This window comes from Coregonus clupeaformis, chromosome 13 (assembly GCF_020615455.1).
Source record: "Coregonus clupeaformis isolate EN_2021a chromosome 13, ASM2061545v1, whole genome shotgun sequence".
Taxonomy (NCBI): Eukaryota; Metazoa; Chordata; class Actinopteri; order Salmoniformes; family Salmonidae; genus Coregonus; species Coregonus clupeaformis.
In genome coordinates this window covers 56,385,077-56,410,907 of record NC_059204.1, presented here as the reverse complement: position 1 = coordinate 56,410,907, position 25,831 = coordinate 56,385,077, and the positions used below count along the sequence as shown (strand labels likewise).

At 42.2% G+C, this 25,831-nt stretch overlaps 1 protein-coding gene across 1 annotated transcript in view; it reads right to left on the bottom strand.

Annotated features, from left to right (window-relative positions):
• The window catches only part of LOC121579948 (teneurin-1), a 218,412-nt gene that overhangs the window by 35,616 nt on the left and 156,965 nt on the right, over positions 1-25,831 (bottom strand). Inside the window, exons 10-20 of the mRNA XM_041894959.2 lie at positions 22,184-22,378; positions 20,729-20,929; positions 12,105-12,290; positions 10,453-10,599; positions 6,074-6,290; positions 5,721-5,840; positions 5,351-5,612; positions 4,258-4,525; positions 2,607-2,750; positions 1,986-2,235; positions 1,603-1,623 (exon numbers count right to left, since the gene is read on the bottom strand). Of these exons, the coding sequence (XP_041750893.1) occupies positions 1,603-1,623; positions 1,986-2,235; positions 2,607-2,750; positions 4,258-4,525; positions 5,351-5,612; positions 5,721-5,840; positions 6,074-6,290; positions 10,453-10,599; positions 12,105-12,290; positions 20,729-20,929; positions 22,184-22,378 (2,011 nt within the window). The remainder of the gene's footprint in view (positions 1-1,602; positions 1,624-1,985; positions 2,236-2,606; positions 2,751-4,257; positions 4,526-5,350; positions 5,613-5,720; positions 5,841-6,073; positions 6,291-10,452; positions 10,600-12,104; positions 12,291-20,728; positions 20,930-22,183; positions 22,379-25,831) is intronic.

Below are 25,831 nucleotides of genomic sequence, written 5' to 3'. Positions count from 1 at the left end.
TCTAATTCTGACATCTGTATCACCTTTACAGTAAATGCACTGCAACTGAAAGGGGACTGAAATCATGACAAAAAGATCAGTGGTGTAAAGTCATTAAATATAAAGTACTTTAAAGTACAACTTAATAAGTTGTTTTTTGGGGGTATCTGTACTTTATTTTACTATTTATATTTTTGACAACTTTTACTTTTACTCCACTACATTCCTAAAGAAAACAATGTACTTTTTACTCACATACATTTTCCCTGACACCCAAAAGTACTCGTTACATTTAGACTGCTCAGGCAGGACAGAATTATTGTCAAATTCATGCACCTATCAATATAACACATTTTCATTCCTACTGTCTCTGATCTGGCGGACTCACTAAACACAAATACTGCGTTTCTAAGTGATGTCTGAGTGTTGGAGTGTGCCCCAGTCTGTCCGTAAAAAAAAAAGAAATAGAAAATCGTGCCGTCTGGTTTGCTTAATATAAGGAATTTGATGTAAAGCATTTACTTTTACTTAAGTATGACAATTAAGTACTTTTTCCACCACTGTACCTAAGTACATTTAAAATCAGATACTTTTAGACTTTTACTCAAGTAGTATTTTACTGGGGGACTTTCACTTTTACTTGAGTCATTTTCTATTAAGGTATCTTTACTTTTACTCAAGTATAATAATTTAGTACTTTTTCCACCACTGAAAATGATGGAGGCAACCTAAGTGCCTGTGTAATGAGAGCCCTGACAGAGAGTCTAAGAGCTACTGTATGTGTGATGGCATGCCTCCCAGTGAACGATGACATCTACTACAATCACCAGGAAACACTCTCTGTAAACATTAGGCTATTCGCAGAGGAAAATTACTAATCTCAGGCTTTAGTTGGGTGTGCCATGCCATACATGCAGGGAAAAAGCAAAGCTAGTTCAGTTAGTTTTTTTTTACAGACTTTGATTGAGAAAGAATCAATTGCAAACATGACAGCTGCATGAAAAGATGAATCATATCTCTGGGAGAGATGAGAGCCTGTTCGTTTGGGGGAGAGAGTATGAGAAGCCTATCCCAACACAACAGTGTTACACTGGCCTTTTCAGCGGGGCGCTCAACCATCTAAACACACATGAAAGGCTGGGGCTTGTCTATGATAAGAGGCACCCTTTAAAGACCTCGCTGCGTCTGGATTTCTCTCCGAAGATAGCCCATTTCTAATCCTTGCTACCTTTAAATCAGGGCTGTTCAATTCCAGTCCTGGAGGGCCAAAACACTTCTGTTTTTTGTTTCTACCTGGTAGTTAATTGCACTAACCTGGTGTTCCAGGTCTGAATTAGTCCCTTATTAGAAGGAGAGGATGAAAACAATAAGTATTTCGGCCCTCCAGGAACAACATTGAACAGACCTACTTTAAATCCAGGTCAATACACTTCCATATTGACTGAATGTCTCCTCATTTCAAATCCTGTATTATGTAACCAAATAAGAACATCATCCATGAAAGGTAGGCTGGCGGTTTGCAACTGAAGAACCGCTCTTTTCATGCAGCAGTGTCATAAAAAACTGTTTTCAGGAAAATACATTATGTTCTGAGTCTGACTGAGTACACTATTGAAAACGTACCTGTGCCTGATATCTCGATTCCTAGCAGCGTTGTATTAAAGAGAGAGAAAGCGTATTAGTTCTTATCCTTGGAGAAATATCTTCTCTTCGATCCATGATTATACTTATGAAAGCATTTCAATTAAACTTCTCAGTTCAGTTTGTTGATGTGCTGTGTACACAATAGATGACTTATTTTCCCATCTCTTTCCATTTCACGTTAAAAATGTAACAATAACAACAGCAGAAATAGCAATATAGCTTGGCAACAAGCACCACAACAACTTTCATTATAGTATATATTTTGAATGCGTCAACCTCAAATAGTGCTTGAGATAATGTACAAATACATAATCACAGAAAAACACTGAAAAGCATCTTTAACTATTGGTCTGGAGTGTCACCTCAATTCTAAAATGCTGATGACAAATCCATTGGGCAGAATCCTTCTGATGAAGTTGAAGTCGCCAACGTAGATGCTGCCGTCGGAGCCACAGGTGATAGCGACAGGAGCGTAGAGCTTGCTACCCAGGGCAGGGCCGTTACAGTTGGGGCAGGGGATAGTGCGCAAGTAGCCCGTACCCATCACTGTGTAGATGACTGGCGGTTGCTGGGAGATGAAGATGTTCTCTCCATTCCCTTTGTGTAGAACACCTGGAGTTGAAGGACAACTAGCAATTACAATTAAATCCAGAGGAATGACTTGTCCTTCCTAGAATCTTCAAAGTTCAACAAGGCCAAGAGGGATGCATAAAACTGGCTCTCTCAAAAGCTTATCTAAAACTGACGCAATATAGCAATATAGAACAGAACTCTCTGATACAATACAGTAATAATTATATGTAGTTCTGTCTGTCTATATCAAGTCATTTGAAACGGAAGTTAAAACAATGATAGTTTGGCAAGAATGTCTTCACAATATTCCTACTGGATAACCAGGTATGAAATAGTGTCAGGTCAGGTGGGCTGAGGGTACAGTACTGTTGAATGGAAGTGGGACACAGAGGAACAGGCAGAGCCCTCACCGCTTTGGAGGTTAAGGATGTGGTGCTTGTCCAGGGACCAGCCCCCCAGGTTGGAGGCAATCATCTCAAAGCCCTGCAGCTGAGCCATCCTTCTCTCCCACACAATGTAGTCAGCACATGACTCATACTCATAGCCTACAGAGACTGGAACACAAGAGACCACTGGGCTGTTAATGTGACGCCACCAATTGTCATGCATTCATTACCCTGTTGTTATTGCAATTACAAGGAGACACACCTGGAAAACAACAACCCCTAACGCTTTTGTGATGGTGCGACTAGCTCCTACACAGTGTAACATTGCAGTGAGTCTAGAGTTGCAGTGGTCCAGGCAGAGGCTGGAACGATGCAGCATTGTGGTTATAGCGCAGCCTGGGTATGTGCTAACAGTCTGCGATTCTCCCGAGCCTTTTTAATGCATCACTGATACCGTCATTCTCTGCTGCATCCACCAGTATGTGTGCACGCTCACACAATTCTCTTGCTCTGTCTCAACGTCTCTCTCTTCCTCTCTCACCCACCCACCCACATACATCCACACAAACACATGCGAAGGAAGCACACGCAAACACACACACACACACACACACACACACACACACACACACACACACACACACACACACACACACACACCAAGCAGGACATAGTCAGTTACACACAGAGTAGCTACAGGCTCCTGCTTGTGTCACCATGATAGATCAGCCTGTTACTATCGGCAACGGAGAGAGAGAGGGTGAGTAAGGAGGAGAGGTTTGAGGTTGAGCTCAATTCCCACTGGTACATAAAGATAAATGAATAAATTAGAGCCTTTCTTCATCTCCTTATCTCTTCCTCTGGTTTATTTAGTGAGGATGAAAATATGTTTGCACCATAACAAAATGTGTTTTGAATTTCAATTTAGTTTGGATGTCGTTTCTAATTGTGCCATGTGTTCGATGTTATTTATAGATAAACGGGCCGTAACATCTCCAGGACTTCCTATTTATATCACAGACTATTAACCACAGTGCCTCATATCCACCATCAAGGAGCTGAATACACACAGATGAAACTGTGTAGTCAGTGAGAAAGGATTCCAACACATGCACACCAGCCAATGCAATCAAGAAACACTCTGCTATCTGACAGTAATGCAAGGCATGGAGAGCAATCAAGAGAGACATCCTCACAGTGTGTGAAAGAGATAAGAGTGGCCCCTGCTTTCTGTTCCAGTTAGATTTGTAACACTCCCTCCATTAAGACAAATTGCAACAATGCATCAGAGCTGTAGTTCCCAAAAGGCAGCCAGCACACTAAATCAACCACTGATAAAAAAAGCTTATATGTGGCCCTTGAAAAATCTCTCAGTCTTTCATACTACTGACCATTAACCCACTGACAATGTCTTTAGAGCTCTGTTTGATTGTATTATCTAAAGATAAAGTAGAACAGAAGTAACATGCTGTTCTGCTGTTACACTGCTGAATGTAATACTGTCTTTAGAGATTTTTATTTGCCATTAGCTACAGTTACCCATGGAGCATGTTGCTTGCTTTCATCCCTTGGGTGAAAATTGTCAAAGGAGTGAAATACAGCACATTATATTTGTTCTACAGGGAATCTGAATGTACTTGACAAGACATGATTCAAATGCTCCATATGATCTTACCCAGAGCTTGGGCCAGGCCCACCACTTTCTGCCCATAGACATCAGTCTTGTTCCAGGCCAGGACGTAGACCAGGTTGGGGGCGGCAGGGAACCACTTCTGAAAGAGTCGTCCCTCGATGGCGGTGGACACGTGCACCTTAGCCAGGCCAGTGGGGATGATGGAGTGGGTTAAGATGATGCGGAACAGAGACTTGTAGCCAGGGGAGCGAGTGCTCAGGTAGCTGAGCTTTAAGAAACTGCCAGGGATGGTGATCTCCTCTTGGACAGCCTGAGGAGGAGGAGAAATGATTTTGGCTGCTGTTATTATGTGCTATTGGTTACCAGCAGTTGGAAAGGCTTCACAAGCCAGAGGATACAAACTACGTATAGAAACATCTTTCAAGTTTTTCAGTAAAGTATCTTTGATCACCTGGTGTTTGTACTCGCTCCAAGATATACTAGCAAGTACTATATATCACTTTCTTAAAATCAAATCAAAATAACACTATACTTTTTACACTTTTGGAACTTTATTCTGCATACACGATGCCCCTGGAATACTAAATTACATCTATATTCTATATCATTAGCAGTGTACAGGAGGACATTTTAATTACTGCTGATGATCTAACCGCCACTCCCACCCTTCATTGCTCACAGCTTCAATCACTCTGAACTGGGTCCTCATTAAAATCACTATCAGTTTCATTATCTCCCACAACAAACTAGGAAGTCTACAATCTGCAAAACACAGTTCCAAAGCTGAGGTAGGAATATCAGTGGGATCGAGGTAGAAGATAGCGAGCAGATGGCAGCTCTGGGAATAAATCGCCCCGGCAACTGATTAGTGTGAGATTCTAAGATGATTTCACAGGTACAATATGAGCCAGGTGAAAATTAGACAGGATCCAGAATAAAGAAAAATGCAGGAATTGGAATAAAAACAACAATTTTTTAATGTACACCTGGAAGTCATCATAAAATGATATTGTGAGTAGAGATGTATGCATTATGGAAATGGTTTAGTATAGGTGGTAATTGAAAGCTGACCGAGCACCCCTGAGACTGTATATATGATGTATTTACTGACTGGTGAGTGGGCCATCTACTGTACCTGCAGCTCAGGGATGGCTGGGCCTCGCTCCTCACAGGTGCTGGCGAAGCGGATGAGAGGGGAGGGGAGGACGATGGGGTACGGACTGACCAGGTTCTTCAGGTCACACACAGGGGGGCGAGACTCCACCCTCGCCATGGTGACCTTCTCTACAACCACAAACTGGTTCCATGGTAACCAGACGGTGCGTTTCTGCATGAGGAAGGGAGCCCTCTGGAAAATCAGGGAGACTGAGATGCCCCCTGCAGCCACCAGGTCAAAACTACAGGAACAGAATCCACACAAACACACAATCAGCAGTGGCAAAGCATCATATTAAGCCAATTTACTCTAGTATCCACAATACAATACCAGACCACTGTCTACCTACCTGCCATCCTGGCGACTGACAGAGAAGCCAAATGCAGGGTACTGCTGGAAGCTGATGTTCACCCCCACCAGTGGGGTCCCATCTAGTGCCACCACCTGCCCCCGGATCACTGAGGCTCGGCTAGGAGAGAGCAAGGTTTTAGTTCACTGGGTATTTTAATCATACTATAACAAGTTACAGTGTTTTCCAGTTCAGTTGACAAAGGCAAATGCGCTATATCCATACAGAGTACTGAGGTAGCCTACAAATAGCTGTGTATCTGTACTTCAGTGGCAATTATAACTCTACAGTATATAACAAGCTATTCCTGCGGTACCAGAGGTAAATTGTATCCGCTATATTATCTATTCTACCTGCTGTCGAATGGGATGTCTCCAGGGAAGACATGGGTGCTGTCCTTTCCAATCAGGAAGCGTACGCGGTCGTAGAAGAGGCGTGAGAGGAGCGAGGCGTAGGGGGTCTGGCTCTGCTGAATTAGGTCCAGGGGGTCCGGGGAGCCCTGGCACAGAGGCCCACTGTGACAGCTAGGCTGCTGGCAGCAGTCCGGGTCCACACAGTCCGTCAGGCCATCTACACCAACACAATAACACAACATCATCACAGCTAAGTCTACACTGTACAGTATCTCAGGCTCCCAATGTTATACAGGTAGAAGAGTTAAATAACATTCAAAGCACAGAGGACCTTGTGAAATCTCTCAAATTTCCAAATGTATAGAATAAATGGATAATGTTTCTCCTAAGTGGAAGTACATCCACCCCACCCTATTGCGCCTTTAACACACAGTAATGAAGATCAGTTAGACACACAAGCTGTGATGATTTAAACTTGAAAAATGTGGAGAAGCTGATGAATAACAATATATATAGTTCATACCTGAAAAGGAGCAAAATGCCCCTCTGATTTATACAGTCTTAATACTGTACTTACTTGCTGCTCTATAATTGCAGTACAGTACCTTCTTAACGATGTTCTCTTCAATGTCTAATATGTGTGGGTCTGAGCAACGGTAGCACGTTGGGTCCATTAAATCCATAGACTACTCTCAGACAGACAGTTTCAATAGTGCTTAAGTGAATGTTGACATTCATCACATTGCTGGCATTGAATGCCACACAACAGCAAAAGTACATTGGTAATTAAAAGCAGAATAATGTCTCTTGGTCTTTTGTACACACCTTCCGCAACGCTTTCTCATAACACGTTTTAAAAGTATGGTTACATACCACAGATGGCAAATATGTGCAATGTGGAATTAATTCAGAATAACATTTTAGGTACGCTAACAGAAAATAATAAGTTATATACAGTATGTGCCAAAGAAAATGTATTCAGTAAACGACTGACCAACACAACAGCATAACTACTGGGCCAAGAGCCATAACATCCCCATTCAGCGCTGGACTGCCAAAGTAAGGGAGGCATTGTGCCCAGCTATTAGCTGGTTGGCAGGGTTGACTCTAACTGCACCGGTCATAACCACAATGTATTCATTTTGCTGGTTACAATACTGTATAGAACATCTCACTACAATACTGTATAGAACATCTCACTACAATACTGTATAGAACATCTCACTACAATACTGTATAGAACATCTCACTACAATACTGTATAGAACATCTCACTACAATACTGTATAGAACATCTCACTACAATACTGTATAGAACATCTCCCTACAATACTGTATAGAACATCTCACTACAATACTGTATAGAACATCTCACTACAATACTGTATAGAACATCTCACTACAATACTGTATAGAACATCTCACTACAATACTGTATAGAACATCTCACTACAATACTGTATAGAACATCTCACTACAATACTGTATAGAACATCTCACTACAATACTGTATAGAACATCTCCCTACAATACTGTATAGAACATCTCACTACAATACTGTATAGAACATCTCACTACAATACTGTATAGAACATCTCACTACAATACTGTATAGAACATCTCACTACAATACTGTATAGAACATCTCACTACAATACTGTATAGAACATCTCACTACAATACTGTATAGAACATCTCACTACAATACTGTATAGAACATCTCACTACAATACTGTATAGAACATCTCACTACAATACTGTATAGAACATCTCACTACAATACTGTATAGAACATCTCCCTACAATACTGTATCTGAGAACAATGACAGCTCTACTGTACCTGCCATTGCCACCTTATTTACATAATCAACAAACAAACAATGCAATAAAATAATGAAGACAATTTTTATTTTGGGGAGAATTGCTATCCATGTTCCTGAACTAATGTTGTATAATTAATACACAGCTGCAAAAGTAAAACAAAGCACTGTGCATCAGCAGTGCACAGCCACCGTGTTCATAATGACGGCTGGATGGTCATTTGTGGTTATAGCAACTCATTTACAGCTGGTTGGAAAAGTAATTATATTTTCTCTTAATCGCTGCTCTTTTCCAGGTGATCATTTGCCATTTAGTTTTTCCAACCAATGCCTTTGACGAGGCCTCATTTGGAATATAAATGGCATTTCTAATGGAGTTCAGATGAGATGAAAATAGGAATGTGTTCTGGGATTCTGACGTATATATATTGGCTTGGGGAAGTAATTGGCATGGGGTGATTATTTCCTCCTCTCCTTTGTTGGAGTGTCTGGCTAATTTGAGCCTCGTACAATTTCCCTCTACATTAAAGGCAGGCCTGTACATCATCCAAGATTCCCATCAGTCATAAGAACTCACACACAATGCGTTGTCACATCTTTGAAGGGAGAGACATAGCTGCCGTGTGTAAACTAAATTAGGTTGTAGAATAATACAGTGAAGGTTTACTGCCCAGGCTGCCGGCACATTACTGAGCTGAATTGTGAATTTGTTTTCTATTGTATTGGGTTAGGAAAGAAAATACAGTGCATGATTTATGATCTACAAACAAATAAAGATACATTAACATCACGCTGCACTATTTGCCTTATCACACTAACACGGCTAGAGCAACTGTGAAAATTATCAAAGAAGGAAGACTTGTAAAAGTGAAGAAGCTGGCATGCTTCTATCTAGAGGCTTACTGGGATAAAGAACCTGATTAAGAACTCTGAAGGTAAGAGATAATGGTGTTTCTTTTAAGTGCTACCAGCCAGAGCTGAGAAAACATGAGGAGTTGGTGAGGTAAAGAGTTCACGCTCCAAACACATCTCCCTGTTTCCAGACACTGGCTAGACTAACAGACTGTACACAATATTATGCTCCTACCTTCTCTACCACTTCTGTCTGCACATACAAAGGAACTAAACACTGTCGAATGTAGCCAATTAGCACCTTATATAAAGAAGTACATTTGAATTAAAGCTGCAATATGTAACTTTTTGGGCGACCTGACCAAATTCACATAGAAATGTGAGTTATAGATCTATCATTCTCATTGAAAGCAAGTCTATTCCATGTGCGCTATTTCTATGCTTCCCGTTCTTAAGTTTAGTTTTTGCTCTATTACTTTCGGTTTTGTACACCAGCTTCAAACAGCTCAAAATACAATATTTTTGGTTAATGAAAATATATTTCACAGCGGTTTAGCTGGTAAAATGATTCTCTGTTTTGTTACATAAACTGATATTAGGCAAACTATTAGAATTTTAGCAACCAGGTAATGCATATTGCACCTTTAAACATCTGACTCATGTAGTGGAATTGGATGAGACATAGTGCTCACACATTTTGTAGACTGTCACTTTAAATGAATGTACAGTATTCATAATTACTCTTAATTTCTTCATATTACACCTCATATTGCATTATCGTAAACATAACTTTTTTTTTTAGGTAAAGGAGATCACGGAACATTCCAAACCAAACCTTTTTCCAGATGGTAGCTTGACTGTACAGTACACAGTATTATGTTTTTATCTCCTTTGCCACACAAAGGAAATAAATGCAGTCTGATGTAGCCAATTTACACCTCATATAAAAATATACATTTACATTAAGAAGCTAACTCATGCACTAGATGAGACATGGTGCTCATACAGAAGTATGATAGTTAATGTATCATACTAAACTACAGTAACTACTACATTACATTACATTTACATTTTTATATTTTAGTAATTTAGCAGGCGCTCTTATCCAGAGCGACTTACAGTTAGTGAGTGCATACATTTTCATACATTACATGTATTACACTTCATATTACATCATTGTAAACTTTTTAAACTTTGAAACATCAAAAACGTGATGTAAGTCAGTGCACAATTGGTTACCCTTTCTTGCACAAATGGCCTCCACTGTTGGGTATCTTTCTCCATCTTTTACATGTTCCCCTCAAAGACATGGGCCTTGAACCTGAGTTCCAAAGCCTCATATCTGGTTCCTTGTTCACTGGAACACCAGGGGCTCTACACTCAAGCATTAATGCTTTAGAGGAGCCAAGCAGCAGGCAGCATACCATCAGCAAATCACTGAGAGAAAACCTAGAGGTCTCCTTGGTCTGAGAGCCATGTCGACTACTGTAGTGAGCGATGTCGACTACTGTAGTGAGCGATGTCGACTACGGTGGTGAGATTTAACAAACGGAAAATGAAGCGAGCGGGAAAGGCTTGTTGGCTCAGATGTCGGGATGGAGAAGAGGAGTCCTAAATATTTCCTCCTCCTGACCTTCACCGGCGAAGGAGGTCAAGTCATTAATCATTATTGAGCCACAGACAGGCCACCCTCCACAGGGACCTTACCTCCGTCGTTGTCGGCGTTGTCATCACACTCGGTCTCCATGACGACGTTGCATCCCATGCCGCTCCAGCTCGCCTGGCACACACAGTGCCACCCGCTCTGTTCCAGGGTGCAGCGACCGTGGCCATTGCACAGGCCTGGACAGCCGTCTGGATGGATGGATGGATGGATGGATGGATGGATGGATGGATGGAGAGAGAGAGAGAGAGAGAGAGAGAGAGAGAGAGAGAGAGAGAGAGAGAGAGAGAGAGAGAAGACAGACAGTCTGTTCATCAGAACACTGCCAGTCATGCCTCATGATTAAGGAGATGGGGACAGATGCTGCTACGCTTTTCATTTACATAAAATCCAGATGTCTGGCCATTCCAAAACATTTGTTACATATTTTGTTATATTCCATCTCACATTAAATTGAATATGGTGAATGATCTGCCATTGGTTTGGGCATCATACTTTCTCCTCAGAATTAATTAACATCTCAATGAATGTGCTTTGGTAGTAGGAATACCATTCAAAAACCCCTGATGCTTTGAAACAATTCCATCCTAAAGAATGAGAGGGCATCTTACCTTTAACAACGAGATCCAGGTAATGTGCTATATACCACATGAAGATAAAAGGAAGAAAGAAAAAAGTGTGTGAGATTAGATTTCTGAGCCTCAGAGAAAATATGCTAGCACCAAGGCACATGAAGAGATAATTACAGCCTATTAACGTGCCAGGAGCTAAGCTTTATGATTTGATTCACACATCCACAGAGACACAGAGCCCATCTCCAATTCCACATCTCTAAAGGCAAGTGAAACGATTTCACAGGATTGTTTTCTTGCATTTCTGAAGTGAAAAAATATCTTCCGGTTCTTTTATAAAATGTGCTTTTCAGTCACTTGGCAGTACCCAATTCCATGAGTCCCAGATGACAAACTTCAGTGTTCTATCAAGGTGTACTCACATTAATTGAGTGCGTTCGAACTTGGGGAGCAAATTATTCAGTTGCAAGAAAATAAAAATGCCTCCACTCTAGGGAAGAGGCCATGGCTGATGGAAAATTCGCCTGGCACAACCAACAGTTTCATTGTTACTCTGAGTTTTCATTCTCAAATAACAGCAACGAAGTGGATAAATTGTATAACAGACAGGCAGGGCACTGACATCATTGAACCCCAGCCAGTGGCTCTAAGACACATGGTAACATGTTACCCTCCTAAACACCCCGCCTCGCTCCCTCTAAATGCCTAGCAAGGTTTGGTACCTGTTTTCTTCTAGCAGATGAATTGAATAACCGGGCAAGAATGACTGTGTTCCATCTGACAACTGTGCGTCTAAATTATACAGCAGATGGATGATTCACTGGGATAGCTAATGGTCTGCTAAACTGCTACAGTATTTACAATGTGTGGTGATAGAAAATATGCACTCAAATGGAGTACATATTCATTGATGTGTATCTGCAAAAATCAGTGGTTCACACATCTTTCATTAGTACATTAGTAAAGCGTGATCACAGTTTAAGACATGCTAAAACACCATCAAGTCTTGGTAAAGTAAATCAGCCCCTAGGTTTCTAAACAGAGCAATAGCTACTAGAGTCACATTACACGCTCTGTGTATTAACCTCCTGTGGTAGTGTTGGTCCTCGGGGGGCGGGACTCACCGATGCTGCAGTGTTCTCCCTCCCAGCCGGGGTGGCACTCACACTGTCCGTTCTTACACTGGCCATGCTCCTTGCAGCGGGGGTGGCAGGCCTGCAGGTCACAGCCTGGCCCCTCCCAGCCCTCCTCACACTGGCACTTCCCTCCCACACACACACTGTGGGCACTGCAGGGCACCGGACACACCTCTGCACACGGACAGAGAGAGAGACAGGCAGGGGTCTTACTGCACTGGGCAACAGACAGTACACCTCTACACAGGCCAGATGGACATGTCAAAGGCCAGCTGCATTATTTCTCCCAAAATACTTGTGATCATTTCCGATGAATTAATTCAGGATCCTAGACTCTAATCTTGTCTTGCAAGTCTTGCAAGTTCATCTAATAGAACTCAAAAAATGAATATTTTAAAAAGGAATATTATATGTTGTTATATTATAAAACCCCATTCTTATTCTTAACTCTACCTACTCATGACATGAAACTTGAATTTTGAATAGAAAATTGTTTGTTATAATACAGAACAGGCAATACTTTCTAACTCTGTCGAGTGCTGCAGGTGCAGTTATAATACATTCAATGCTTAAAGTTTTAGAGGTTTAATGATATTCAATGAATAATTTCTGTGGAATACGGAGAGTACATCCTATCAGCAAGTAGCCAATCAGCAGAGAGAAGAAAGAGCTGCGGGCGCTGAAAGGCCACTTATCCCCACACATGAAAAAGGCATTCTCATTTAAATATCCATCATATTTAATCACGCCATAACCACTTCATTTGCATTTTATTAATCTCGATTTTTCTACCATTAAGTATATGACATTTCTATTCATTTTTTCTCTGCAACTGCTTACAATGGAATTCAACATGTTTGCCGTCTAACACAATTTTATAGTAACGGTTGAATGTTGCCATTATCCTCGATGTGCTTGAATTTCTATGTTTCAGAAAATCACAAACAACACATTGATACATATAGACTACTTCACTGTGTTACAGTCAGGTTACAGTAGGTTTACTCCATTGTAATGATATAGTCAGTACAGTCACACACAGTCAACATTACAAGTAATTCTGCATTCACTTGACTGAACACAAAATCAATTTTCACTTTTGGATCGAAAAACTGAACTTTGCTTTGGAAGGCTAGAAAAAAAGTGTGGGTTGAGTGAATGCACAATTCTTTCATGGTTATGGAAACCGAAGCACCACACTGCTCCAAAATTCAATTCATTGGAAAGCTAAATAACCTCCACACGTGCTGTTTTGCCTTTTGGCCATCACTGAAAACATAATTGATAGGAAAAGTAATGAAGAAAGAGGGATTACTTTTCCTTTTGAGGAATGTCTTAATATGCAGCCCACCTCTCAGGGTTTCACCCAACCTAAATACAGGCTTGGCATGTAGCACTACTTGACTCTAGGAACAGAAGCATTAATAATATGAAGATGAGCAGAAATTGATATGACAGGCAGACTATATTCTAAAGGGTGGAGGCTTCCATAATATTTTATTGACACTGTGTTCCCATTCTTCTCCATATATACAGTGAGGGAAAAAAGTATTTGATCCCCTGCTGATTTTGTATGTTTGCCCACTGACAAAGAAATGATCAGTCTATAATTTTAATGGTAGGTTTATTTGAACAGTGAGAGACAGAATAACAACAAAAAAATCCAGAAAAACGCATGTCAAAAATGTTATAAAATGATTTGCATTTTAAAGAGGGAAATAAGTATTTGACCCCTCTGCAAAACATGACTTAGTACTTGGTGGCAAAACCCTTGTAGGCAATCACAGAGGTCAGATGTTTCTTGTAGTTGGCCACCAGGTTTGCACACATCTCAGGAGGGATTTTGTCCCACTCCTCTTTGCAGATCTTCTCCAAGTCATTAAGGTTTCGAGGCTGACGTTTGGCAACTCGAACCTTCAGCTCCCTCCACAGATTTTCTATGGGATTAAGGTCTGGAGACTGGCTAGGCCACTCCAGGACCTTAATGTGCTTCTTCTTGAGCCACTTCTTTGTTGCCTTGACCGCTTGTTTTGGGTCATTGTCATGCTGGAATACCCATCCACGACCCATTTTCAATGCCCTGGCTGAGGGAAGGAGGTTCTCACCCAAGATTTGATGGTACCTGGCCCTGTCCATTGTCCCTTTGATGTTGTCCTGTCCTCTTAGCAGAAAAACACCCCCAAAGCATAATGTTTCCACCTCCATGTTTGACGGTGGGGATGGTGTTCTTGGGGTCATAGGCAGCATTCCTCCTCCTCCAAACACGGCAAGTTGAGTTGATGCCAAAGAGCTCCATTTTGGTTTCATCGACCACAACACTTTCACCGAGTTCTCCTCTGAATCATTCAGATGTTCATTGGCAAACTTCAGATGGGCATGTATATGTGCTTTCTTGAGCAGGGGGACCTTGCGGGCGCTGCAGGATTTCAGTCCTTCACGGCGTAGTGTGTTACCAATTGTTTTCTTGGTGACTATGGTCCCAGCTGCCTTGAGATCATTGACAAGATCCTCCGGTGTAGTTCTGGGCTGATTCATCACCGTTCTCATGATCATCGCAACTCCACGAGGTGAGGTCTTGCATGGAGCCCCAGGCAGAGGGAGATTGACAGTTATTTTGTATTTCTTCCATTTGCGAATAATCGCACCAACTGTTGTCACCTTCTCACCAAGCTGCTTGGCGATGGTCTTGTAGCCCATTCCAGCCTTGTGTAGGTCTACAATCTTGTGCCTGACATCCTTGGAGAGCTCTTTGGTCTTGGCCATGGTGGAGAGTTTGGAATCTGATTGATTGATTGTTTCTGTGGACAGGTGTCTTTTATACAGGTAACGAGCTGAGATTAGGAGCACTCCCTTTAAGAGTGTGCTCCTAATCTCAGCTCGTTACCTGTATAAAAGACACCTCGGAGCCAGAAATCTTTCTGATTGAGAGGGGGTGAAATACTTATTTCCCTCATTAAAATGCAAATCAATTTATAACATTTTTGACATGCGTTTTTCTGGATTTTTTTCGTTGTTATTCTGTCTCTCACTGTTCAAATAAACCTAACATTAAAATTATAGACTGATAATTTCTTTGTCAGTGGGCAAACGTACAAAATCAGCAGGGGATCTAATACTTTTTTCCCTCACTGTATATCATAATTGGTAACACCAGCAGTAGGGTGTATTAGTGTGTTGTTGTGTGGCAGCTAGCAGAAGGCAGCTAATCTGTAAACCTGTCCCTGGGCTACTGAGGAACCTGATCTCCTTCGTGATCTGGCTGCTACATGAGTTAGGCTGGCACAAGTACCGTATAACCGTGTAACCGACGGTTATGGATGAAGACCGTCATGAAAATAAAATAACAGTCATAACCGTTAAAAATAAGAATCTATATTTTTTAATGGTGTGGAACGAACAGCTGACTGAAGACGGGATGGTCGGGCAATAAGTCATCGTTTAAGTCAAAGTATGATATATTTGGGGTTGAAGTGACAAAACCGAACTGCTTGCTTTGTGCCAATGACGTGTTTTTTCCTATGAAATGATGTGTAAATTGTTTTCGTTTCAGGGCTGGGTTTTACTTGAATGTTATTGTTTATTAATCAGAAACTGAGCTGAGTGTCACGCCCTGACATAGAGATCTCTAGTTGGTTTGGTCAGGGTGTGAATTTCTATGTGATTATCTAGAATGTGTATTTCTATGTTGGCCGGGTGTGGTTCCCAATCAGAGGCAGCTGTCGATCGTTGTCTCTGATTGGGGATCATACTTAGGTAGCCATTTTGCCTACCTATGTTGTGGGATCTTGTTTCAGTTTGGCTTGTTGGAGGTTTAGCCTTTTGAACTTCACGTTCTGGTGGATTTTGTTATTTGTCTGTGTTTATATAATAAACGACGCATACCACGCTGCACCTTGGTCCAATCCTTTAGACGACGGACATGACAGATGATCCCACCACCAACGGACCAAGCAGTGTGGCCAGGAGGAACAGACACCCTGGACACAGGTGGGGAAGACATTTTGGACATGGGAGGAGATATTAGCCGGTAAAGGACCCTGGGCAAAGGAAGAAGCCCAGGCAGGAGAGGATCAACGGCGACGCCGAAGTGCACAACGACGAAGGAGGCCCGAGAGGCAACCTGGGGGGGGGGGCACACGGGGTGGTCGACGAAGCAGCAGGAGGCCGTGAAAAGGCTGACTGTGGAGGAGGAGGAGGCCGCTATAGTAGAGGCCCTCCAAGACCTGCAGCTCAGCACAGAGAGGAGAGGAGACCACCACCTTACGGGGGCTGTTAGCTCAGAGGGAGCAGGAGATCTCCCTTCAGAGGGAGGTGCTACAGGAGGCTCACAGGGAGATGGAGTCAGTGGATGCACTGGAGGAGCTGAGAGAGGAGTTAACCCTTCAGCAACAGAGAGTTCAGTACTTAGAGCAGATGCTGGCGAAGCCAGGTTGCAGAGCAGAGCCAACTCCCCGCACTCGCTTTGAGGAGTGTGTGACCGTGCAGGCACCAGGCTATGCACCGGCGTTGCGCACTGTGGCGCCAGGGCGCCTTCACAGCTCCGGTCAGCTGCTCCACTCCAGTGCCAGAGCAGTCCGCTCCACCGGTGCCGAGACCGGGTCCGGTCGTCTACTCTCCCACACCAGGGTCCAGACAGGACTGCAGAGCCAGAACCAGACGTCAACCCCTCTCCAGGGTCGGGGCCTCCCACACCAGGGTCCAGACAGGGCTTGGTGCATCACGGGAGGATTTCCGGTCCAGGCCCAGACGTCAGCCCCTCTCCAGGGTCGGGGCATCCCACACCAGGGTCCAGACAGGGCTTGGTGCATCATGGGAGGACTGAGAGGGGAAGCATCACGCCAGGGTCCAGACCGGACCAGGCGTGCAACGGGGAGCCAGAAAAGGAGAGGTCAGTAAGTTTGACGTCACGCCCGGAGCCGGAGCCGCCACCGAGGCTAAATGCCCACCCGGACCCTCCCCTAATGAGTCAGGTTTTGCGGCCGGAGTCCGCACCTTTGGGGGTGGGGTACTGTCACGCCCTGACATAGAGATCTCTAGTTGGTTTGGTCAGGGTGTGAATTTCTATGTGATTATCTAGAATGTGTATTTCTATGTTGGCCGGGTGTGGTTCCCAATCAGAGGCAGCTGTCGATCGTTGTCTCTGATTGGAGATCATACTTAGGTAGCCATTTTGCCTACCTATGTTGTGGGATCTTGTTTCAGTTTGGCTTGTTGGATGTTTAGCCTTTTGAACGTCACGTTCTGGTGGATTTTGTTATTTTGTCTGTGTTTATATAATAAACGACTATGTACGCATACCACGCTGCACCTTGGTCCAATCCTTTAGACGACGGACGTGACACTGAGCAATATAATAGAACATCTTTAGCTATTAGGTAGCCTACCTAATTTGCTAAATGAAGGACTGCAAGCACCATTTGAGCTGCGACTCGTGCTACCGAAACAGGTGCGTCTTTCTCATCAATATGACTGCTCACCGTTTTCTCCCTTTTAACAGGGTGTCATTTTCTTAATATTGCTAAAATTGTTCCCTTTTTAGATAACACCCGCAAAATGTGGTTTTCTTTTTGCCCTGTGTTTGATTTGTGAGCTTAAAGGAAAACTCCACCCAAAAACGAACTTTTGGCATTTTCCATTAGTCCATTGATATAGTCCCAAAATCTTTTCCATGTCAGCAATCAAGTTGTCAAGATAAATAACTTTCAAAATACAGCCGATATGATGCATTTTACATTAATTTTTTTACCCGAAGTGGATTTCTGTTTTCTCACTGAAAAGTGTTTCATGTTCTCTTGGCCTTCGTCAGAGCTTTTAAACTAAATACTAAACCATCTTTTGATTTCTGAATGTGTCGGCACCGGGGACTCGGGATGTGGCTGCGTTTTTGATGTCATGTTAATCAGGCCTTTTGATTTGAACGGATTGTTTTAGTTTTGTAAGCTAGGCTACCTATTTAATTGATTGATAAAGCCTTAGCAGTCATTCTGAGTTCGTTCACAATGATCAGTGCTTTAGTTTATTATGTTGCTGTCCAGCCCACCGTGGTCAGCACCCCCAACTCAAAACATCTTGCCGCGGCTATGGCACACATAGAAATTGAATGACTAAAACGAGCATGGAACCTCTACCCTGGCAATTTGACTGGTAAACTCATGGGTACACTCGCAATGGATGCCTGGTATTGTGATGTAGTAATTTCTATGGTAATGTAGAATGTTCAAATTATGTTAACTGATGTGGCTCATGCAATGGAATGTATTTTTTTGTAATATCAGTTGAGTTGAATCAACATATCACAGCACATATTTTACTTCCTGCTTTGCCAAAACACCCAAAAAACATTGACCGTCACAACCCTATAATGAGATCTACATTTGTATCACTGGCTGAACAAAACCAAAACAACAACTTTTAGACAAAGATGACAAACAGCACAGAAGATTATCCAGCATCATCTCCCACAGCCTCAGTCAGAACAGCTTCTCTGAGATGTTTCTACAACCACTGTGTTAACGCTGTCTGTTATCAGTAGGAACCATACAGTCATTGGTGGCAACTCTTGTTATCAATGTCCTCTGGCTCAAATAAATAAATTAAAATTTCAGTAAGAGACAGCCGTTCACCATGAATAAATACGAACAAGTTCCCACGTCAAATGAAGTGCAGACTTTTTCATCTGGAGGCAGACAGTCAAATTAAATGCATAGACATTTTCAACTTTTTCAAGTGTAGCAGTGAAGTGAATGTTAATCCAATGCAATGAAGAAAACTTTAATTTGTTCTGTATAAACAGCCAGAAAGGTGACCTAAATACAAAAATCTGATGAACAGATAACACCTATGCTAAAAATAACAGATTTAAATTGTACAAAGGAGCATATCTCGGGATGAATCCTAACCATGGCATTATTGTTCCCTGGAGGAGGCATATAAAAAAATGAATACTTTTAAAACAATCATTAGTATTCAACAATGCATATGCAAGTATTGATAAAGAAACAAGAAGTGCATTTGGCTGAATTGGAAGCCATGGTGCGCAGTCCAATTTACACGCAGCGTGTCAGAGAAATGATTGCTAATTTGTCTGATCGGCTGCTGGGTGTGTGAAGGTCTCCTTCTGCTAGGAGCTGGCAGATCATTACAAGCAGAAAAACACATTGGCCAGGGTCTGTGTTACTCAGTCAGAGGTAAGACCAAAAGTTAGAGTCATGTACAGCAGACACAATCTAGTCATTTAAATCACAGCCAGACAGAAAAGAGTGTGGGCCTGACTACACGTAAACCTTTTATGAGAGGTTAAGGACGTGATTGAACTCCAAAGGCTCCCCTCTAAGTGTCTGGGAGTGGACATTCCGACTCTGAATGTGAGGTAATGGTTTATGTGAGGTAACAGTCTGAAGGCACTGTATTCAAGTGTGTGTGTCTGTATGTAGGAAAAAACATATTGTATAGAGATAAGAGACATGTACAGTGGAGAAAAAAAGTATTTAGTCAGCCACCAATTGTGCAAGTTCTCCCACTTAAAAACATGAGAGAGGCCTGTAGTTTTCATCATAGGTACACGTCAACTATGACAGACAAATTGAGAGAGAAAAATCCAGAAAATCACATTGTAGGATTTTTTATGAATTTATTTGCAAATTATGGTGGAAAATAAGTATTTGGTCACCTACAAACAAGCAAGATTTCTGGCTCTCACAGACCTGTAACTTCTTCTTTAAGAGGCTCCTCTGTCCTCCACTCGTTACCTGTATTAATGGCACCTGTTTGAACTTGTTATCAGTATAAAAGACACCTGTCCACAACCTCAAACAGTCACACTCCAAACTCCACTATCGCCAAGACCAAAGAGCTGTCAAAGGACACCAGAAACAAAATTGTAGACCTGCACCAGGCTGGGAAGACTGAATCTGCAATAGGTAAGCGGCTTGGTTTGAAGAAATCAACTGTGGGAGCAATTATTAGGAAATGGAAGACATACAAGACCACTGATAATCTCCCTCGATCTGAGGCTCCACGCAAGATCTCACCCCGTGGGGTCAAAATGATCACAAGAACGGTGAGCAAAAATCCCAGAACCACACGGGGGGACCTAGTGAATGACCTGCAGAGAGCTGGGACCAAAGTAACAAAGCCTACCATCAGTAACACACTACGCCGCCAGGGACTCAAATCCTGCAGTGCAAGACGTGTCCCCCTGCTTAAGCCAGTACATGTCCAGGCCCGTCTGAAGTTTGCTAGAGTGCATTTGGATGATCCAGAAGAGGATTGGGAGAATGTCATATGGTCAGATGAAACCAAAATAGAACTTTTTGGTAAAAACTCAACTCGTCGTGTTTGGAGGACAAAGAATGCTGAGTTGCATCCAAAGAACACCATACCTACTGTGAAGCATGGGGTGTAAACATCATGCTTTGGGGCTGTTTTTCTGCAAAGGGACCAGGACGACTGATCCGTGTAAAGGAAAGAATGAATGGGGCCATGTATCGTGAGATTTTTGAGTGAAAACCTCCTTCCATCAGCAAGGGCATTGAAGATGAAACGTGGCTGGTTTTCCACTATCTCTATTTTTGGTATGTAGGTTGTATGTACGTCATGGTTCTTGTACTCACCGGTGGAGCAGTCGGAGCCAGTCCAGCTGGAATCACAGGTACAGGTGCCAGAGTCTGGCAGGTATTTCCCATGGCCTGAACACTGCTCCTGGCATGCTGGCAGGGGGCTCTCGCAGTCTGGGCCGCCCCACCCCGTTGAACACAAGCACTCCCCCTTCACACACACACCATGGCCAGAACACTGAGGCTCCAGGCAGTCCACTGGTCATGCAGAACCAGGGAGGTGAGAGAGAGGGGGGTGGAGGGAGGGAGCGAGTGAGCGAGACAGTGAGAAAGAGAGGGTGAGAGAAAAAGTGTCAGAGTAAATATTTAATGCCCCTCCCTGACCATCTGTATATTGTTTGAATCATCTCAGCTTCTGCATTTCCTTTCCTCTATGGGTAGAGGTACTGACACAAACTACCTCCATCACATCTGTCCTCTATGGGTAGGTACTGACACAAACTACCTCCATCACATCTGTCCTCTATGGGTGGGTACTGACACAAACTACCTCCATCACATCTGTCCTCTATGGGTAGGTACTGACACAAACTACCCCCATCACACCTAGCTGATTTAACACATTGTCTGTGTACTTCAGTGGTGTTTATTCTAACAGTGTCACTGCAACCTTGCGAGAACAGCGTGTCCTAGCAGTGAATGGTTTATTACGGAGAACCTGTCGCACCGTGAGGAAAACATGGCCATCTACAACAAGAACATGGAAACGTCTGCAGCTTTTACACAAGATTCTCATAAAGAATGAACAATAAACAGCTTCAATCCATGTCTGGAGCTAATTGATCCCATTTAGTTGTTATACACTTCAGAACAACCCCACCCACCCAACTAATGCACGCTACAAAAAAAAAAGAAAAATGTATGCAGTGTTAACAGTAATTACCACAAGGCTTGCAGGCTGGATCCTAGTCACAGGCTCATTGGCTCAAGGTTATTCTCTAGCACGGATATCTCAGACAAAGCCAATAATTACCCCACTGGATACAACTACCTAAGGACAATCAATTGATTTGGCTGTTTCATCCTAAGCATTCTTCATGACGTGCATGAAAAGCGGGGAGCGGCTGTTTGTGTGTATGTAGAGGATAATCTATTGGGTCAATCTGATTTTGCACACAAAAACTCTCCCCATAATTAAAATGATGTGAAAGGAGGATACTGGATTTATTGTTGCTGTCGTTAAATAGTAGGCCTAATCAGACAGTCTAGCAAACACTTTGGTGTGTGTCCTTGTGCAAAACCCAACAACAAACAGAACACTGGTTAGGCTAGTGGTTAGAGCCCTGAACTAACAACTAGTGGCTTTTCTGGTTTTAAACTAAATGCAGTTGCATGCCTCTGTTGCACTATGGTAATGGTATGTACCAAACCTCTTTGGCTAAATGCAACTGTATCCTATCCCTTTGCCTGTGTCAATAGTGATAATGATTATTATTAGGACAGGATCCTTGCCTTGTTCACAGTTGTTGCCCTTGTAGGCTGGGCTGCACATGCAGATGCCGTTGACACAGGTGCCGTGGTTGGAGCAGGTGGGATCGATGCACTGGTCCTCCTGGATGTCACACTCTGGGCCCTTCCAGCCCGGGTGACACTGGCAGTAACCTTTCTCATAATCTCCATTCCCACTGCACAGGACAGGACACGAGTCTGCAAGGAAAGCACATGAAGACAGTAGGCCTTAAGAAATACTGTGGTGTAAAGAAAATACATCTAATACTGTACTGTATGCATTAGTGCTTTGACGTGTTAACATTCAAAACCTAAACTCAAAACAGGTTGCTGTCTAAGATGTGAATTATAAAGCTGTTTGTGTCATTCCAGCACATGAAGGTACTAGTCAGCGCTCACCCTGAGACCCCAGTGGCGATCTCCCCACGAGCCATATCCAGGTTTCACCCATCACCAATATCTCACTAATAAGCATGCAGCTGAAGTCACCTAATCCTCTCCCCCTGATGATAGTGCTGTAAGTACTCTCCCCTCCGCTGGGCACAGGCCATGCAACCCCACTCAGACCCTATTCCTGTGAAATCCACCTAATCTCTCAAGCACTTCAATTTTGCTCAAGTGGCACCTGAGTCAAACTCCAGTAGCTGCTGCGTGGCGCTGCAGCGGCTGTGTCTCCCTCCAACACCCCCCTCTATTTCCCAAGGCCCCTCCACAACTCGGTGCCTTAGCATGAAAATTGATATTTACAAAATGAGGAAGAAGCTTAGAGCCTCAGAGGCTGAAGCATGGAGACACATAGTAAACATCAGAGCAGAACGTACTGTGCTGTATAAATAGATTCAATAGAGATCTTTGTTCACATGCCGTTAACCCTTTGGTGTGTAGTCTAAACACAACTCATATCACTAACATACTGCATTTGCACATTGTCTTGCATTCCTATGCTACATGTACTGTATAGGCACTCATTGTGAACCATTTTCCAGTGTCTTGAAACGTATGTGAGAGAACATGACTCCATTCTCCTCTCCTCTGATCTGATCTCCTCTGATCTTCTCTGATCTCTCATGCCTCCAGTCTGTCCGTCTGTTTTTGTACAGTTGCAGTGTGGAAGCTATACCTTACAGACCCTGGCCTGTCCATTAGTCTCCATAATATGTCCCAGTTCCACACTGGGAACAGTAATAGACACATTATGCTTGCTACAGTGGCTCCCTGACCTCAGATTTAGGCAGAGTCAGATTAAGGCTTTCGACCTGAGCTGGTCGGCCTGGGCAGAGAGAGACCACTTTGACCACAAAGTGGATCTCAAATCACCACTTGCTATCCTCAATTAATGCAAAGATTGTAAATAATTTTCAGAGACAATAAAAATACTCTCATTCAGAATGGCTTTTGGCATTGATAATATTGGCAGCATCCATTGCGAAGCACCAGGCTTAATAAAACAGTACCCATACAGAAAAAACACATGAATTTCAAGTGATCTTATGTCAAGTTAATGTGATAAGTTTTTCACATGTGAAAATGTAATTCCACATTTGAGATATAGATTTTAAGTAGTGCTGATTTGAGGTCGGTTCGGTTTCGGTTAGATTATTAAAAAATAATCGCAGTTTTCAACTTCGGTTTTGATTATTTATTTTTTACATTAAATGTACTATGTAAGTTGAATGCTGTAACAACACAGAATTACATTTACGTCATTTAGCAGACGCTCTTATCCAGAGCGACTTACAGGAGCAATTAGGGTTAAGTGCCTTGCTTAAGGGTACATCAACAGATTTTTCACCTAGTCGGCTCGGGGATTAGAACCAGCGACCTTTCGGTTACTGGCACAACGCTCTTACCCACTAAGCTACCTGATGGTAGTGACTGCCCATTACTGCTTATCACTTATTAACCATCATTCATTCACATTACTTTAATAAAATATTTCAGTTGTTGTGTATATTACATTACATTTATTTGATTACTTTATTATTTAATTCCAAGTCATCATCTCATCTCTATAGAGCTACCTATGCTGTCTGACAAAATCACTATTTTAGTATAAGGCATACTTTTATGACTGCTAAATACCAACTATCAATCACTTGTACTTTCAGGTAGCGATAACTCGCGAAGCAACTGCTCTCTGTCCCTCTCGTTCGCGCATTCTTCTGTCTCTTTTCTCCATCTCCGTGTCTGACCCACACTAACCTAACGTAGCAGGCGTAAAAGAAAGAGATGACCATGTTTTCTGCCCTAAACTATGTCGAATATTAGCCTGTTGAAACTACAACTCCCTACTACATCACACAGTTCAGGCTTGATCTGGTTTATATCTAGAGAAACTGTGCAATGTGTGCATTGAGCTCACAGAAAAAAGAAGAACTAAATGGAATTCAAATAATTGAACAGCTGTTGGTCAATTAGTTGTTTAAAAAACGAAAACTAACTGACATTTCGGTTAATCGCTCAGCACTTATTTTAACATGTGAACGTTTTTCACGTGAAAATGCGATTTCACACATGAAACTGCAAATTTGACACATGAAACTGCAAATTTGACATGTGAAACGTGTTTTTTTGGTAAGGGAATGAAATGATATGGGGTTTTACAGTAAGTGGTATGCTGTTCAGCTAAAATAGAAAACACATCTTTAATCAGTGACATTTGGGGTACGCTGATCTTTCTGCTGTGCCACATAGTCTGTAACATTCCCCCAGACATTCATTAACTATAATACATCAGTGCCATCTGCACTGCTATTTTAGTTATCAGTTAATATGACTATTCTCTCATCAATGATTTCATTTACTTATTTCAGCAATTTGAGCGTTTTCTGTATAGTTGTCTAATGTTGGTGGGGCATATTATTCTATTTAAATGTTACACCTGAATCACTATGATAAATATAATAGTTTTTCTTGAGTGTATTTGTAACAAAGCTGAGATTTACTTTGAAGTGTAAAAGTGTAGGAAATACAGGTGAAATCAGTCATTGACACAGACAGTGGAGTAGCAAGAAAATCGGAATGCTGTTAACCAAGAGGTTGTGAGATCATATCCCAGGTGAGTACATGTTGAATAATAATGTCTGTATAAATAAACATACACAATGTAATCATGTATGTCAAAGTGTGTCAAATATTTAAGTTGAAAAAACACTATGTTAAAAGCACTGTTTGTGTGTGTATCCTAACGATACATTTATGTTTGCAGGGCATGACCTGTGAATCCACATGTGGAAGGTAATGTGATCACGTGAAAAACCCACATGTGGAACATCATGTGAAATATCATTGCATGTGAAGTGTTCCAAAAACACATGGTTTCACATGTGAAATAAAATTGAAATCATGTGGTTTTTCCATAATATATGAATGATTCCACTTCACTGCAGAATAATTTGACACTGGTACAGTGAGGGAAAAAAGCATTTGATCCCCTGCTGATTTTGTACGTTTGCCCACTGAATGATGATCAGTCTATAATTTTAATGGTAGGTTTATTTGAACAGTGAGAGACAGAATAACAACAAAAACATCCAGAAAAACACATGCCAAAAATGTTTTGATGAATTGATATGCATTTTAATGAGGGAAATAAGTATTTGACCCCTCTGCAAAACATGACTTAATACTTGGTGGCAAAACCCTTGTTGG